Source organism: Lonchura striata, chromosome 7 (genome assembly GCF_050655825.1).
Source record: "Lonchura striata isolate lonStrDom1 chromosome 7, ASM5065582v1, whole genome shotgun sequence".
In the NCBI taxonomy this organism is placed as follows: domain Eukaryota; kingdom Metazoa; phylum Chordata; class Aves; order Passeriformes; family Estrildidae; genus Lonchura; species Lonchura striata.
Genome location: NC_140709.1, coordinates 5,786,379 through 5,801,840, shown reverse-complemented (window position 1 = coordinate 5,801,840; position 15,462 = coordinate 5,786,379). Strand labels below are relative to the sequence as shown.

Below are 15,462 nucleotides of genomic sequence, written 5' to 3'. Positions count from 1 at the left end.
ATTTATTTTGGACCACAACACAACAGCTTTGCTTTGTATTTTCACTTGGCCAGTGATGATTGAAAGTGATTTCTCTGGATAAAAGCTGAAGAAAACAACGCCGTGGTTTCCATTTGGACATTAGAAGGTTGATGTGTTTTGCTGTCATATTCTATTTTCAAATGCATGACACTGCACAGGTGTTCAGACTCCAAATCCTTAGCGAAATCTGTCATCTCTCTGCAGCTTGTCACTACATCAGCTCACAGACTGAGGGGAGAATGAAGTTCTTGTATGGCAGAAAACTGCAAGTGCTCAACTGTGGTAAATGCTAATTTCTTTCCATAGCTGAAAAATATCCCTACATTTGATACATTTTTCAGCTGTTATAACTGCTTTGAAGTTCATTTGTCTATCTAGAATTTTTCAAATTATTTTTCTACAAGCCCTCAATGTGTAGGACACAAACTAACATTAAAAATGTGAATCATTTTTGCAGGAGCAGAAGTTGTTAGTCTGAGTCAAAGACCAGGCTGGAGTTTTTTCTCTGTAGTTGCTCTCCATAAAACTCTGACTGAATTCAGAAGGATGAGACTTACTAAGAATTACACATCTTCTTCCCATGCCTGCCTTAAGCATGTATTCTTTATCTGTAAGCACTGCTAAAATGTAACACAGCAAAGAATTTAATAATCAGCATTTTAAGAAAACCATTTTTGAGTTTTCAATCAGAAAAAAAAATGTGGCTAACCCACATTAATGCTGTTTTCCAAATGTTTGTTGAACAAACATTGAATCTCACCTGATGCTAATGTGGAACAGTATCCCACATTCAAACTGTAGAGGAAGGTGGGGAATGAAGCAGCTCTTACAGGACTGCTCCAGAGCCACCAAGCAGGTGCCCATTTCTGCCCCACCCCAGCATCCTTGTCCACAAGGAACACTTCCTTCTGCCTCTGTGGGGCAATTCTCTGTTGATATTGGAAGACCAAACTCAAGACCTGCTCTCCAAGTAAAGGTCAGATCTCCTAAAGAGACTTGAAGTGAGCCATCCATGTTCTTCTGGCTATATCAGAGACAAGTTGTGAATCAAAACTATTCCTTTGCAGATGACTATTTAAATTTTGGCTTGATCATTTAGCATCCATCACTAGGCAAAACCAGTGGTGCCTCAGTGATATCATACTGAACTCCAAGGAATCCATTTGGCTCTTGCACAGCTAATTCAAGTCCTCTGAAGTTTTATTCTATTCCCTACACAATCCCTACTGTCAGTCAGAGAGAGCAGGGAATTGGGGTCCCCTGAGCAGTCTGAACCCAAACATGGCCCAGAGGGTGGGTTTCATTCAAGAGTGCTGAAAGAGCCAGCTCATGTTATTGTGAGGCTTGTCACTATCTGGTTTGAAAGGTTTTGAAGAATGGCAAACAACCAGGAAAGACCCCAAATACAGCAACTGTTTTCAAAAGGACTAAAAACAGTCTGGGAGATGACCAGCTGCTCAGACTCACTTCAGCCCCCTGGGAAATCATGGACACATCCTTTCTAAAGTCTGACGTGCTAAGGAAGGGCAAGATGGTGACTGGGAATAGACAGAGTAGATTTACCATGGCTTTGCTAAATTTACCATGATTGACTAAACTGGTTGCCAAATATTTATCGAAAAACTAGATCTGTGGATGAGGAGAGAGCAGAGGAATGTCACCTACTTTGTCCAGGTTTTTGACACAGCCTCCCAAGCACTTCTGCCTTGCTCAGAAGACAGTGGTTAATGAGGCACACTCTGAGCAGACATCAGGAACAAGGGGAGTCTTGTTCTCCTGTAAGACTGCAGCCTGAATTCACAGATGCACTTTGAATCACTCTGTCCATAATCACTGTCACTGCTGAGGAGATTTGACGTAGTTACTGGAAATCACAGTGTAACAGAATAACTCCCCCTGGAAACTAATCTTCCCAAAGATGATTTAAACAATCTTGTTTGCTTCAGATTTCATTAAAAAGTTATTTTCAAATATACTGTTGACAGTTGTTGATGTTGGACCAAAGGTGATTATATAAGTTCTAGGCTTTGACTGGCAGTATTTAATTAAATTCAGCATTTTCCCCCCCCTTGCTTCTAATGTACACATTCCCTGAAACAAGTAATATTTGTGTTGTAAAACTTAAAGGACAGAATTCACCTGCTAACTTCCCAGGATGTTGTCTTACATATACATACTGAGTATGTAACAGCATGAGCTGTTCTTCCTTGCTTGGCAATACCTCCAGGACTGTTTCCTATTTGAGTTGTCAAGAAGACAGTGCATTTCTTGAATAGATGGCCCAAAAGCATTTTGAATAAAACAGATTTTTCTTTTTTCTTTTTTTTTTTTTTTTTTTTTGCCTGGTGGGTTTCAAAATAACATGGAGCAGACATACACTTAGCACCATGTGAAAGAAGAATTTAATCTCAAATGTTAATTTGTGAGATTTGTATTTATATTTAAGGAGACTTGAAGAGTGATTTTAACCCTGTCATCTCCTGGTTTAATCCTTCACCCTTCACTTGGATGTGGCACCTGCAGACCCCACTGCTTTCAGGATTCTGACACACCACAGAGAAGGCTCAACCAGCTGGCCCCAGAATTGAGACCACATCAAGAAATTAGCAACCAGATCAGAAAGGAAGAGACAATTATGGGCTTTTATGAGTAATATCAATCATTTTGATTTATTCATTTTATCTTGCAGAAGATTAATAGATATATATAACATTAATATACTTTTACAGCAGTGCAATTTATAAAGGAAAAAAACCTTTTAGGAAAAGCTGTGATGCAATCTACTGTTAATATTTTGCTGAGGGGGGATGAGACTGTTAAACCATTCACCTTGCAAATACTACTTAAAATTGATAAAGTACAGCCTAGGAAGGTTATTCTGTATCTTATCCTCCAGGGTCAATAATTCTACACTTGGAGCCTTCTCTGAACCGATTTGTCTATATTTCATATAGGAACACACTTTGATGTTCCTACCCAAATTGATGCATTTCCCCCACACATTTATTGTTCTTATTTCTAAATGTTGAAAGAAAAAACAGAATCTTCACTAGCTCTTAATGGAAAGCTTATCTATTAAAGATGATGACTTGTATGAGAAAAGGTGGTGGTTCCAGGCAAAGGGACTATTTTACAGACTACTCTAAATGTATTTCTTTCTGTAATAGGAAAATTGAAGCAATATCATGTTTATATCAGCAGAACATGTGATTCTTTAATAGCATCTTTCAACTGAAGCTTTTCTTACACACTGACAGCTACAGGGGTTGTCACTGCTTGCAAAGAAATTTGTCCCTAGGGAATGCATGGGATATTTCTTTAATAGGAAATTAAGGACTAAGCAAAACATTCAGGTGTACAATCTGTTTATCTGTATTTCCTGCTGGTATTTTTCTTTTCAGACACTATCAATTTTACCCAGAGCACTGACACCCCTGAAGAGCTTGCAATGGAAAAACTTCTTTGGAGAGGCTGGTAATGTTTCTGGTAGATACAAGAATGTTCTCCCTGAGCTCTGAGCTGACCAAAACCTCCCAGCTGTATTCATGCTCCTTTTTGTGGCTGTGCCTGTGAGCTCATGCATGGTACTAACACAGTCACGTAGTTCACATCTTCAAAATATCCACAGAGCACACACAGTGTCCCATCCTCATGGGCTGGCTGCAGATGTCCAGGAAAAATCCAACCTGTCTACATCACATGCCCATAAAAAAGAAAACTGGCAGTGAAAGCATCACAATTTGAAGTAGAAAAAAAATATTCTAAGAGAATTATTCAGAATATAATGTCTTCCTCCTGAATCTAGCCCATTTTCTAAATCTGAGAAATTGCCATATTATCCAAGACTCCTCTGTGTTAGGGTTAAAAGATACTGTCTAAGCAAATTGGGTCAGCACATATCTTTCCAGTTAGATGATCTGTGAAAACCAACAGGAAAGAGGCAAAGAAAAAAAAAAAAAAAAAAAAAAAGGTAAATTACTCCAAACACCCAGAATCAGAAGATCAATAAGATCAATAAAGAGCTAAAACTTGCTGTGACTCACAGTGCTGATGTTGCAGATCTTTGAGGAAAAGATGCCCAGGAACTGGCAAATCATGCAGTCTGAACAAAGTGTCTCAAGAGTGATAGAAAAGAAGATAGCTAAGCATAAAGGGAAGGAATTAAGAAAACTTTGTGCATAGTATTAGGAAAAACTGGACAATATGATACCACCAGCTGTGAGATTTCCTAGGGATTATCATGGGACCTTCTAAAAAAACACTAAGGAAGAACACAAGGAAGTGTTTAGCATCAGCAATCCCACATCACAGGAAGGTATTGGGTAGTTTTCCAGGTGTCCATCTAATAAGGAGAACAACAAAAGCAGGGAGCATTTGACAGACAGCAAATGCAGTTTCTCCCCAGTTTCATAACTGGTGCCCAAATCTATAATCTCAAAAATAACACAGGAAGACACATGACCCAGGTGGTCCTTACACTTTAAGGCTGCAAATTCCCTTTAGTTTGTTTAAGAGAGCACACCTCACCAAGCATCCAAGCTGCTAATCCCTAGACAGGCTCTCCCAGGACACAACCCTTGACTCCTTCCTTGCTGCCTGTGGAAGGATCCAATCCAGGATGTGGCTTTCACACACCTTTGACTTAGGTTGCAAAAACAGGGAAAAAAATGCTTGCAGTGATGCTTCTACCACCTTTTATTTTCTAGTGTCTCTTTGCAGGAGCAAGAACATCCTCAGGCAGGTGTAGGAAAAGTCACTTTCCCGCTCTCACTGAATTTGTACATATTCCAACTCCCACCAAAATAAATGAACACACTTGTACCTATTGTGTCTCTTCATGGTAGATCCAAGCAGGTTTCAGTCTTGTTGAGGCAGGGACTGAGCACTCTGCTGTAGAATACTGTCTCCCCTGATAAATCTGATACTATCTTGAGAGATCCAAGCTCATTTTCCCTTCTGCCATCCTAACCAGGGGATAAGCACTGACTTATTTGTACAGAGAGAATGGAGATACCACGTGGTTGTTCATCAGTCATTAAAAGCTGTTCTACCTTAAGCCAGCCAGCTAGCTTTAAAAAGTCTGCTAGTGCAAATGGAAGCAGGCATCCCTGCAATCACTGTTCTGGACCTTTCCTTCTGGCTGAATCTCATTCTCAGGTACCCTACACAATCTGCAGGTGTTCAATTCAAAGTGATGATGTCTGTAACCTCTGTATTATCTTTTAATGACTGAATTTTCCTGAAGTGTGTGTAGAAAACTCCTGACCACATTTAGTCAAGATGTTATTCTTAAATTGAAGAAACAAGGAAAATAGCTCAAACAAATCAACTGAATTTATGTAAGTTTCTTGCCCCACTAAATCACTAATCCTTTTCATTGGTAGTCCTTTTCCAGGTGAGTATTTTGAGGAGGAGTCAGAAGCAAATGAATTATACAACAGCACGTTTTCATTAAAGGCAAGATGAAAAGCACTTTTGCAGCCTCTATATGTCTGTCCAAAACAGCAAAATGTGGCTACCCCAGGAAATCCTGATTGTAATGCAGTTATGTTTTGGCTTTCAAACTTGCTTCTGTTTCAAACAGTATTTCAGCCCATTTCCTAAGAAAATCAAGCTTCCTGTGATGCTGTTGCCCATCACTGAAAGAACTGTTCAATCATTCTGTGCACTTCAGTTGGATCAGAGCTGGTGATCTCAAGGATAATTAAATTTCTGTTAGATAATTGTAGTGGATGAGACAGGAATGGGGACATAGGGCACATGTTCAGCAGGCTTTATTAATAACTGATCACAGACTGAGTTCATCTCAATACTCCCTGAAAGCACAGAAGGATTTCACTGGTGTAGGACAAGTCAGTCAATGACTGCTGAGTTGTATTATCAGGACTACAATTTCAGCATCTAAACAAAATAAAGTTCCATCACCCTCACAGTTATCAGCACTATTGAAAAAAATTAAAAATAAATCTAGTAGTTACTTTGGATGGACAAGACAATCCAATCCATCAAAACACAAGAAAGATACAATAGCCATTATATTTATATTTGTCCCATATTAATCTTATTATTCCACCAAAAATATATTTCTGCTGTTCATTGAAAGAATATTGCAAACTCACCAAAAGGCAAATTTCTGCAGAATCGTGTCCTTAGCATAAATACAATTTTTGCTATTTTAAATTTATTCTTTCCTCCATTGTTCAACATCAAGTATTAAAAACAGCAACACTGAACTCTGAGTCTAAGCAAGCAGAGTAAGAGGTCCCATCCAGTACCCACAAAAAGGTTTTGTTGAATAAAATATGGAGTTTAAACTCCCTGGTTACTGCAGCATTAGGCTGTCCATTGCTGATAACACATAGGTCACACGTGTCTGAATAAAAGGATTATGGGGTGAACACCATAAAATGGATCTGAGTATGAGGTATGTCACGTTTCTTTATTCTTACATTTAGAGGCATTTTATTTAATTTAAATCAAATAGGGCCTAACTCAACAATGCATTTATTCCCCTGTCAGACACGCAACACATTGGTATTATTTTAAGCTATCTTAGCTTGGTGCCAGAAACTGGATACTGAATTCTAGTCAGAAGAAATATAAGAAAAGACTTGGAGAGTGAGATGGATGAGAACGGCTGTGCCACTCTTTTAGAACTTTAAGGAAAGGCATTAACTGTGATCTCACCAAAACTGACATAAAAAAATAAATCTGGGATTATGGGTTGCAGGAAGAAGGAGAGAAAGCATAGAGAAATCAAAAACCTTCTGTGCCCCTGGATGGTAATAATGTGGTAGAAATGCAGTTTGTTGCATCTCTTGCTCTGGATCTAAGTTTTACACAACACAGTTCACTGCCACAATAAGACCTTGATAGGCAGAAGGTGTCCCTGCACAGAGGGGAAAAATATGCTTTTTAGAAACAAAATATGCTTTTTAGGGAAGAATCTACAACATCTACAGTTCTATAAAACTTGCTCCTTAAAATACAATCCTCACATCATATTCCAATCATGTGCTTTAACACTGGATATCCACTATGACTTGGAATCATGACAAATGAATTAAAAAATGGACAATTTGAAATGGAGACACTCTGGAAATACATTATACAGCCTAGGACTCAAGGCTGATAAACCTTTGAATTGATTTGCTACCAGACAGCTTGGACAGAAGCAGTCAGTGAGACGTGAACAGATGACCACTAATAGATTCTGGAAAGGTAGCTCTAACAATTTGTTACCTGCAAAAATTAAAATGTTTCTAAAAATAATTTAAAAATATTTAAATTAGAAAATTTGAATCTGAGTAGTAGAAAGGAAGGCAGTCTTTCTACCTGCTCTTGGGCTGCTGTACTTTGGATGGAGGGGCATCTCCAGGAGGAAGAGGAAAGCAAGGAAGCTGCTGGTTCTCCCAGAGGAGCTGAGCATCCTCTGCTTGGAAAAAACTTGGGGAAGTTAGAGCACAGAGGGAGACAGAAACAGAGGGAGAAAGCAGGCAGCTCCCAGCAGAATGCAGCTTAGAAAACTCCCTGGAGGGCCAGAAGCTTCTTCACAGCAATGAGCAGACCCAAGCCAGGGGAAGGCAAAGAAGACTGATGGATTTGTCACTCAGCAATAGCAGACACTGCAGTTTGACTCAGAATTAACTCAAAAATGGATGTTTCCAGCACTGGAAGATTAATGCAATGTCTGGAAATCGACACAGCAGCTCAGCAGCGGGTGGCAGCAGAGGCTGGCACACAACAGCAGCTGTAGCACAGGATTTGTCCCAGCTCCACAAGTTCATCAGTCTTTTCTTCCTTGCCTCGAATGGTGACAGAACTGAAAGGAGTCAATGGGCAAAACTGAATCGGTTTCAAAAAAGGCTGAGGTGTTTCAATCAGCTCATTTAAAGTGGACCAGGCTAACACACCTGATAAGACAGTGGTGTCACAGTAACATTATCTACTGCAATCTTTCCACAAGGCTGATTAGCATTTTGTTAGTTTAATGAGTGGAAAACAACACAGGCTTTAGCCCTCTACCTGGCACTCTGCTTGAGAAACTGAAGAACCCAGCTTCACTCCTGCCTTGATCCAAATTACATCACTCCAAAAATGCCCCAGTTAAGATCAGATTCAGCAGCTCTTCGCCTTTGTATGGAGTTGGGCCAGGGAAGGACAGAGTCAGTTATGCAAAATATTCTTCTGGTCTACTGGGGTGGAGGTAAGAAATTTGCCTCTAGGTTCTGTTTTATTTCTTTAGTTTCCCAAAAAAATGATGACACACATTTAACACATCTTGAGTATGAACTGCCATGAACTCCAGTTACAGTGCACTATAAAATTACTCTTATGTGCCTATTCTTGTACTACAATTTCAGAAGTTTTCTTCTAGGAATCACCTTAAGTAAGGAGAAAATTCAACTTGGGAACACCTTGCTTGGGTTTAGGCTCCCAGTGGTGAAGAAACACACTCACCACTACAGCCAAAGGATTGAGAACAAACCACTGCCAATGAGACCCTTAAATTCCCACTGGGAACAGGAATTCCAACTTTCCAAACACATTACGAGCAACAGGTGCTTGCAAGGAAAAGAAAGACAGGCAGCATTAAAGAAGAAAAAACTTCAAGGTCTGATATTTCATCCACCTGGGTTTGATGCACAAGTAAGTCTGTTACTGTGGGAATATTCCTAGTTACTGTCAGTCTCTGTCCTTCTCTGCCTGCAGTAACTTCTCAGGCTCACTCCACCTGCCCACAGGGCTGTTTTACATCCATCATCTTTCTCTCATATTCACCTCTTATTCCCTCAGCAAAGTCCCAGAGCTTTTTTCTCTCCAGGTCAGCCTCAAGCACAGCCAGCTCCTTCTCCATTAAAACCCCTTAAATCTATTTAATAGAAGAACAAATATTGGAGCACTCCTATGCACAGTGTTTTATTTTCCTTGATAATGGGTAAAGTAAGATGAAATTAAGGTAGCGTTTATTCTGGTGATTGATTATATTAGAAATACCTGGTCATCCCCCAAAACAAGTACTATAATGTCAAGAAATTCACAACTGATCATGAACATATACCAAACATGCTGGATCTGGAGAAGCAGAATGAGAGCTTTTGGAGTAGGCTCAAATCTGTACTGTAATGATACAATAACCATAATAGGCCCCAATGCACATAAAGCCTGATTTTAGAGACATTAGATTCTTCACTTTATTTTTTTATTTCTCCCTATTCTTTCATTTTCACTTCCCAGCTAATAATAGCTTATATTACTACCAGTCATTTGGAACAAAGAGAAACCCTATCTCAAGAACTACAGCTCTTAGAGCTCTTTAAATCTACCTTAAATTATAGTCAATCGTTCCAATTCTATATTTACAGTAAGCACTGCCATTCCAGGGAGAGCAGAGCATCACACCAGCACTGAAATCCCTGCTGCAAAGACAAAACTACTCAGTCTTAACTGCTGACCCAACTTCACAGCCCTTTATTTCCTCCCCACTCCTAATTTGTTTCCTTGAATCTCTTAAGTGCAACTGAGCTTAGAGCTGACCCAGAACACCAGCCCACAAGGAGATTCCCTACAGGAAAGGAATTAGCAATGTTTTTCAAGTCCTGACCTGCAGACTGGACTTACTTCACAGCTGTGATGCTCTGCTGGAAGCAAAAACTGTCAGCAGGTCACCCCTCATTTTCACTCTGATTGATCCTTTAAGTACCCAAACACACTATATGAAATATCGCTACAAACCCAGTGGGAAATGGAAGGGATGGAAGGAAACATAATGGGAAGGATGAACGGGGTTGGGGAAATAAACGCAAACCTGTTTAAGATTCGAAGTGAAAGGCCAAAGCTGCCTCAGAACAGGGTGTTTTGGGAAGTCAGGTTCAGGATGAATTTATAACAGCCACGTGAATGGGAACTGCTACCTTCCTGTTTTCCAATTCCGCTAGATTTGATCTAGCAAAGATTTTACGGCCGGTGTTTGTGTTTTATAATGGGTATAGTGAAGCAGTGAGTTAAAGTAGGCAAAAATCAGGACGCAAAAGACAATTAGCAGAGAAAATGGACTGTCCTGGTAAGTGCAGGACAAACAGCACAAACCCGAAAAACCCCTTCCTTTTTCATCGTCTCCGATACATTGACAAGTAGGTGTGGAAGATCCAAAGCTACAAGCTTCCCTGAGCACCGGAACAGTTCACTCTGTTTCTGAGCAAGAGGCAATCCCCACCTAGGGAATCACAGCTTTTGTTTTATAACCATTGCAGAGTAGCACTGATCTTTGCTTACTGCAGCACTTCACCAGAAGTGCCCAAGAATTACATCTTAATCAACACCTGGACCAAATAAAGGTCAACACCTCACCCACGGACCACAAGCAACTTGCTGGCACCTCAGCGCCAATTTCCCAAGCAGCTCTAGCTTCTCCTTGTACAGTTTTGCTTGCAAAGTGTTGATTAAAGGTAAAAATGTTAACAATATAAGAGAAATTTTAGTGTACCTAGGGCAGAGTTGCACCTCTCTGATGCTCTTAATGTCCAGGTCAGCCAGTGGTTTCTGCTGCTCCCTTTCAACTCCCATTCCCGAGTTCCCTTCTCGCAGGAGGAAAACCAGAAAGGTGGGAGTGATGAGAGGATCCTATTTTAGCACTGGGGCTTCACCAGTCTTTCCATTTCACTTCCCTGTCTGTTACACTTACAGCACAGCTCTGATATCATTCCAAGTGCTTTACAATGGCAGGAAAATTCCTTGTGTGTTACAGATGGAAAGTTTGAGACATGGATTGTGCCTAGGGAAACCTGGGGTATCTTGTGGCTATTGCACATCAGTCAAAGAAGTCTTGCTGTACAGATTTTAAACAGGATCTGGAATCTTTCTGTGCCCCGGTTAACCTACAAATAAACTGAAAAGGATCATGGAACCAGCTTCATGGAACTGGATCAAAAGATGTGATGCAAGGACAGGTTGAGTTGTGAACCTCCTATGCAAACTAAACCTGGCCCCATCCACCTTAAGACACAATTCCTTATTCAGGGTAATAAATCCTCAACCTGCTGAAACCAGCGTTTGTTGATCTGTCTTCAGCACCAAATTACCTGCAATTCTTGAGTTAGCTACATTCCTTTATTACACAAGGCTTATAATGCCTACAGCATCAGAAAAATTACCAAAGGAAGCCAAATGAAAGGTTGGGTCCAATACATTTTATTACAAATTTCTCCATGAAATTAAGGGGGGATGGAATTTCATCTGTGCACTTCCAGATGACCAGAGGGAAGCATTTACCTTTCTGAAATGGTGCTGAGAGTCTTGCATGGTGCATATTTCTGATTCTCACTGCAAGGGCATGCTACCTGGACCACATTTGCAAGGCTATGGAGACTAAGTAGCCAGAAAGAACAGATCTCTGTGTTTCTACCTCACAGGATATGCATATTTTAAATGGAAAGGCAGCTTTAGCTCAGCTTTTAATATATTTCTTCTTATGAAGCAGTATCTTGCACTACAGCAAATATTCTTTCAGCTCAATTTGCTAAGAACCTTAAATTCTGTTAAAGAAACCCAACAAAACAACTCGGTAAAAATTCTGTTTCATTGTCAAAACTTGCTTTGGTTATAGTTATTTTCAGGTCTTGAAATTCCAAACAATCTGTCATTGAATTTCACTCATGTCAAATGCTATACTGCTAAACTCAGTAGAGAAAAATTTTAAATTAACAACATTTGTCTTTTTTTTTTTCCTAATTATTTCTCATCTATAGAAACAATGTTGGGGAAAATATCAACTGCTTTTAAGGATTTGTGAAGTGATTGTTTCCTAGATTTCTCTGCCCAATGCTAATGTTAGAAGAGAGTTTATTGATAGGATACTGAAGCAACTTTGACTATAAGCACTGGAAAATGCTGCTGTGAGCCTTTCTTAATTTCAGACCACAGAGATGCAAGAATAAACCAATTGTTACAGTGCCTGGTTACCCCTAGAACCACAGGTCCTGCCTGGGAGTGTGTGTCTGAAACTACACCTTGCCTAGACAAAGGGAAAGTGCCAGGTTTTTTTTTGTTCCAACAAGAATTCTTTAAAATCACAACTCATATTCACAGGGAAGTAGAAGCCCCCCTCCTCCTTAGAGGTATTTAAAGCTGACTTAACAAAACACTAGCAGGGATTCTATAAACTGCATTATCCTAATGCTTCACACACTTTAATTCTCAACATGTAGAACTCCATTACTTCCGAAGAGATAACTAACAGGGCATTCAGCAATTATGTGACAATTGGAAAAGCTTTCTGAAAATTAATAGTAAAGCAAGAGCACCTATTAATGATAACACAACACAGCAATTTTTCATCTTCTTATCAATAACAGCCCAGGCATGCACTGACTGTGCATTGCAAATTGTTGTTTTGCTCCATATTGTCAACAGAAGGTAAACCTGGCTTTAAAAATTAATGTATTTATACATTAAGGAGCAAGTTAGCACCTTAACCTGACTCAACAGCAGCCTTCCTGACTGCTTAATATATCCAAATATGCAGAATATTTTAGGTAATATATATGTGCAACTGCTGCATGAATACTGGTACCTCATCTATTAAACAAAATAATAATCTAGAAACATGATACAAAAATATATCTGTGCTGTCTTAAAAGTAGTAAGCATGAACTTCTGACTGAGCAACGTTAGATACAGCATACAAAGAATCACCTAACACTGCTTTCAGAAATTCAGTGAGACACACTGCCATAATCTCCTCAAATTTGTGAAGTTTCACGTGGATTTCATCCAAATTTATGCATCTTTAACAAGTAGGTAAGTAGACAGCACACTTTGATATCTGAAAGGAAAGACAGCATTTGAAGTTCAATCTACTGACATAAAAAAACCCTTCTCCCTTCACTGAAAGGCAGTGCCAAAATATTTCCCATTCTAATACCTCTGATTTTATAAAAAATTAAGACTGCTCCATCAGGAAGGGTTTTGATGGTAGCATTTCTGGCTTACTAAAATGCTGCTGTATTGCATCACTTAAACCCAGGATTTTTTTTTTTTTTTTTTTTTTTTTTTTTTTCTTGGCAGAAATGCTGAGCTTTCACTGTAGTACTAGTACTATCCACACTGATTTTTGGTTAAAAAAGGAAAGAAAAAGTCAAGAATCACTAATACCAATGACTCCCTTCTAAACCTGCTAAACAGATTCCAGGAAGCCATCAGTCCCTCCAAATTCTGGCCAGAGAGAAAAGAATAGCACAGGCTTGCATTCAATGCATTATCAGCAACATAAAATATTTCTTAATTTATGATAAGCTGTAGCTTTAACCAGATGTTCTGGTAAAAGCATGCCAAAATGCATTTACACAACTTATTAGTAGTAGGTTAACGTTAAAAGTTACATCTAAAATGCCTCAAAAATCCCACACATTCTCATTTTACTTTATTATTTCAACTTGTATAAACTATAAAACTAATTGACTCCAAAACCTTGTTGGTTTTTATCTAAAGAATGACGAAAAAAATTAATGCTCCTGGGTAAGCCGAGTGCCACATGCACCTGAAAACCTGCAGTGGTTATTTATGATTCTTGTTTGATTCAAGGCAGCAACTTTGCTTCATTTAGTCAGCCTTCACTCACACACTCACAGCAAGCAACTTCCCAACATCACCTATAAGACACTGCACAACAAACCCCATTCCTGATGGTACAAGTTTCAATTGATCCTTTTGTTAGCTCTTAAAAAAAAAAAAAAGAAAAAAAAAAAGAAAAAAGGAGTGTGCGAGTGAAAGAGGTTGTAGGTATGAGGAAGGAGTTTTTATTTAGTTCTCTTCTGCTCAGCAACTTTGTAATCCATTTGCTGCTCTCCTTCCTTTCCCATCTCTTAACCCTTCGCGTTGTTTAGTTGGAAACTGGGCTGCAAGAATGTGAAGAATGTAAACAGCCTTTTATTGTCCAAAAGGATGGGAGTGTGAAAGAAATGTGCGCCTTATCGCAGGGCTGCAGCTCGCTACTTCATTGCTATGATAAAGTGCTGGAGCAAAAAACATTACACGACAAGCACAATCCAAAACCGGATTAGAATTTGACATAAGCTTCCTCAAAAACTAATCAATCACCTCACACTGTAACACTAGACTCCAGTTCTTAAGGAGGGTGTTTAATCCCTTCAAGGTTTATTACACACTCCCTATTGACTACTTCGTGACAAACTTTCGCGTCCAAGGCAACTGGGGAAGAGAGGTACAACTTTTGCAGCAGAGGTATTTATGAGAGTAACACCAAAACTCCCCCCAAAACAGCAAAATCAGTTCAAATCTTTCAGAAATAAAAGTGAAGACGGTCAAACTCTTTTGCAAACACATTTTTTTTCCTCTTTACGACCTCCTCATAAACACGAGCATCAGTCCGTTTGTTTCGTACCATCAGCGCCCCACGGACGAGGCGCTGCGCGGACGTGGGAGAAGTTGAGCTCCTCGCTTTGCCTTGCTCCCTTCAGAGCTCCGAATTTCGCAGTCTGCATCTCACCTCGCCGTCACGTCAGTCCCCGCATTCCCCCACCGCATGCAGAGGAATATTCACCAGAACACCGGCGCGTCCCACGGTTTGTGGTAAGAACTGAGGAAACACCTGGGGCGCGCCGCAGCAAGCCGAAACTAACGGGGGAGCTTCGGAGCGCAGGCGACTCTACCTGCACACCCAGCTATGCCTTGCACACGAAAAAAAAGGCGCTTGAGGCCAGCAGAAAACTTTCCGTGAGCGGGCAGTCCCGGCGATGCTGGGCACACAGAAACACACACATCCCTCCCCAAACACACACATCCCTCGGTCCCTGCCCGCGGTATTTTCCAGCTCCGCGGCGGCTCCCGGAGCATCCCGGCGCCCGGGGCCGCGCTGCGCTCGGGCACGCGAGCGTCCCGCGTTCCCAAACGGAGCGAACAGGAGCAATCCCGCTTAATTAAAGTCAAATAAGAAAAAAATTAAAAAAAAAAAAAAAGATAGAAAAAAGATGGGAAAGAAAGAGAACGATAATATGATAGGGGCTGTGGGAGGCAGGTTTGGGGAACAGGGCTCCAGAGAGGACCGCGCCCGCCGCGCTCTACGGAGGAAGGCACCGGTGTCCGCCAAGCCCCCCGTGAGAGTCCGGGGGCCGCGGGGATGGAGACTTACGAGCTGGAGAACGCCCTGGACCACGACGAGGGGCAGGGGCTGCAGGGGCACCATCCTGGCTGCCGGTCTAGGCGGCGACTCCCCCGGCGCGGGTCTCGCTCATCGCCGCTCCGGGAGGAGGACGGGGGGGCAGGACCGAGCGCAGGGACACGCCGCCCGCTGTCCCCGCTCACGGGGCGCTGCCAGGCAGCGGCCAGAGCCCGGCACTGCCGCCGCGCTCGGCTCGGCGCCGCTCGGCTCCGCGGGCGGCCATGGCGGGCGGGAGGCGGGCTGAGGCGGGCGGGAGGCGGCGG

The 15,462-nt window shown here is 41.1% G+C and overlaps 1 protein-coding gene across 1 annotated transcript in view; it reads right to left on the bottom strand.

The window, feature by feature from the left end:
- Positions 1-15,411, bottom strand: part of NXPH2 (neurexophilin 2) — a 35,425-nt gene extending 20,014 nt beyond the window's left edge. The window contains exon 1 of the mRNA XM_021548684.4: positions 15,170-15,411. Within this exon, the coding sequence (XP_021404359.3) occupies positions 15,170-15,223 (54 nt within the window). The 5' untranslated portion in view covers positions 15,224-15,411. The remainder of the gene's footprint in view (positions 1-15,169) is intronic.
- Positions 15,412-15,462: the final 51 nt, after the last annotated feature.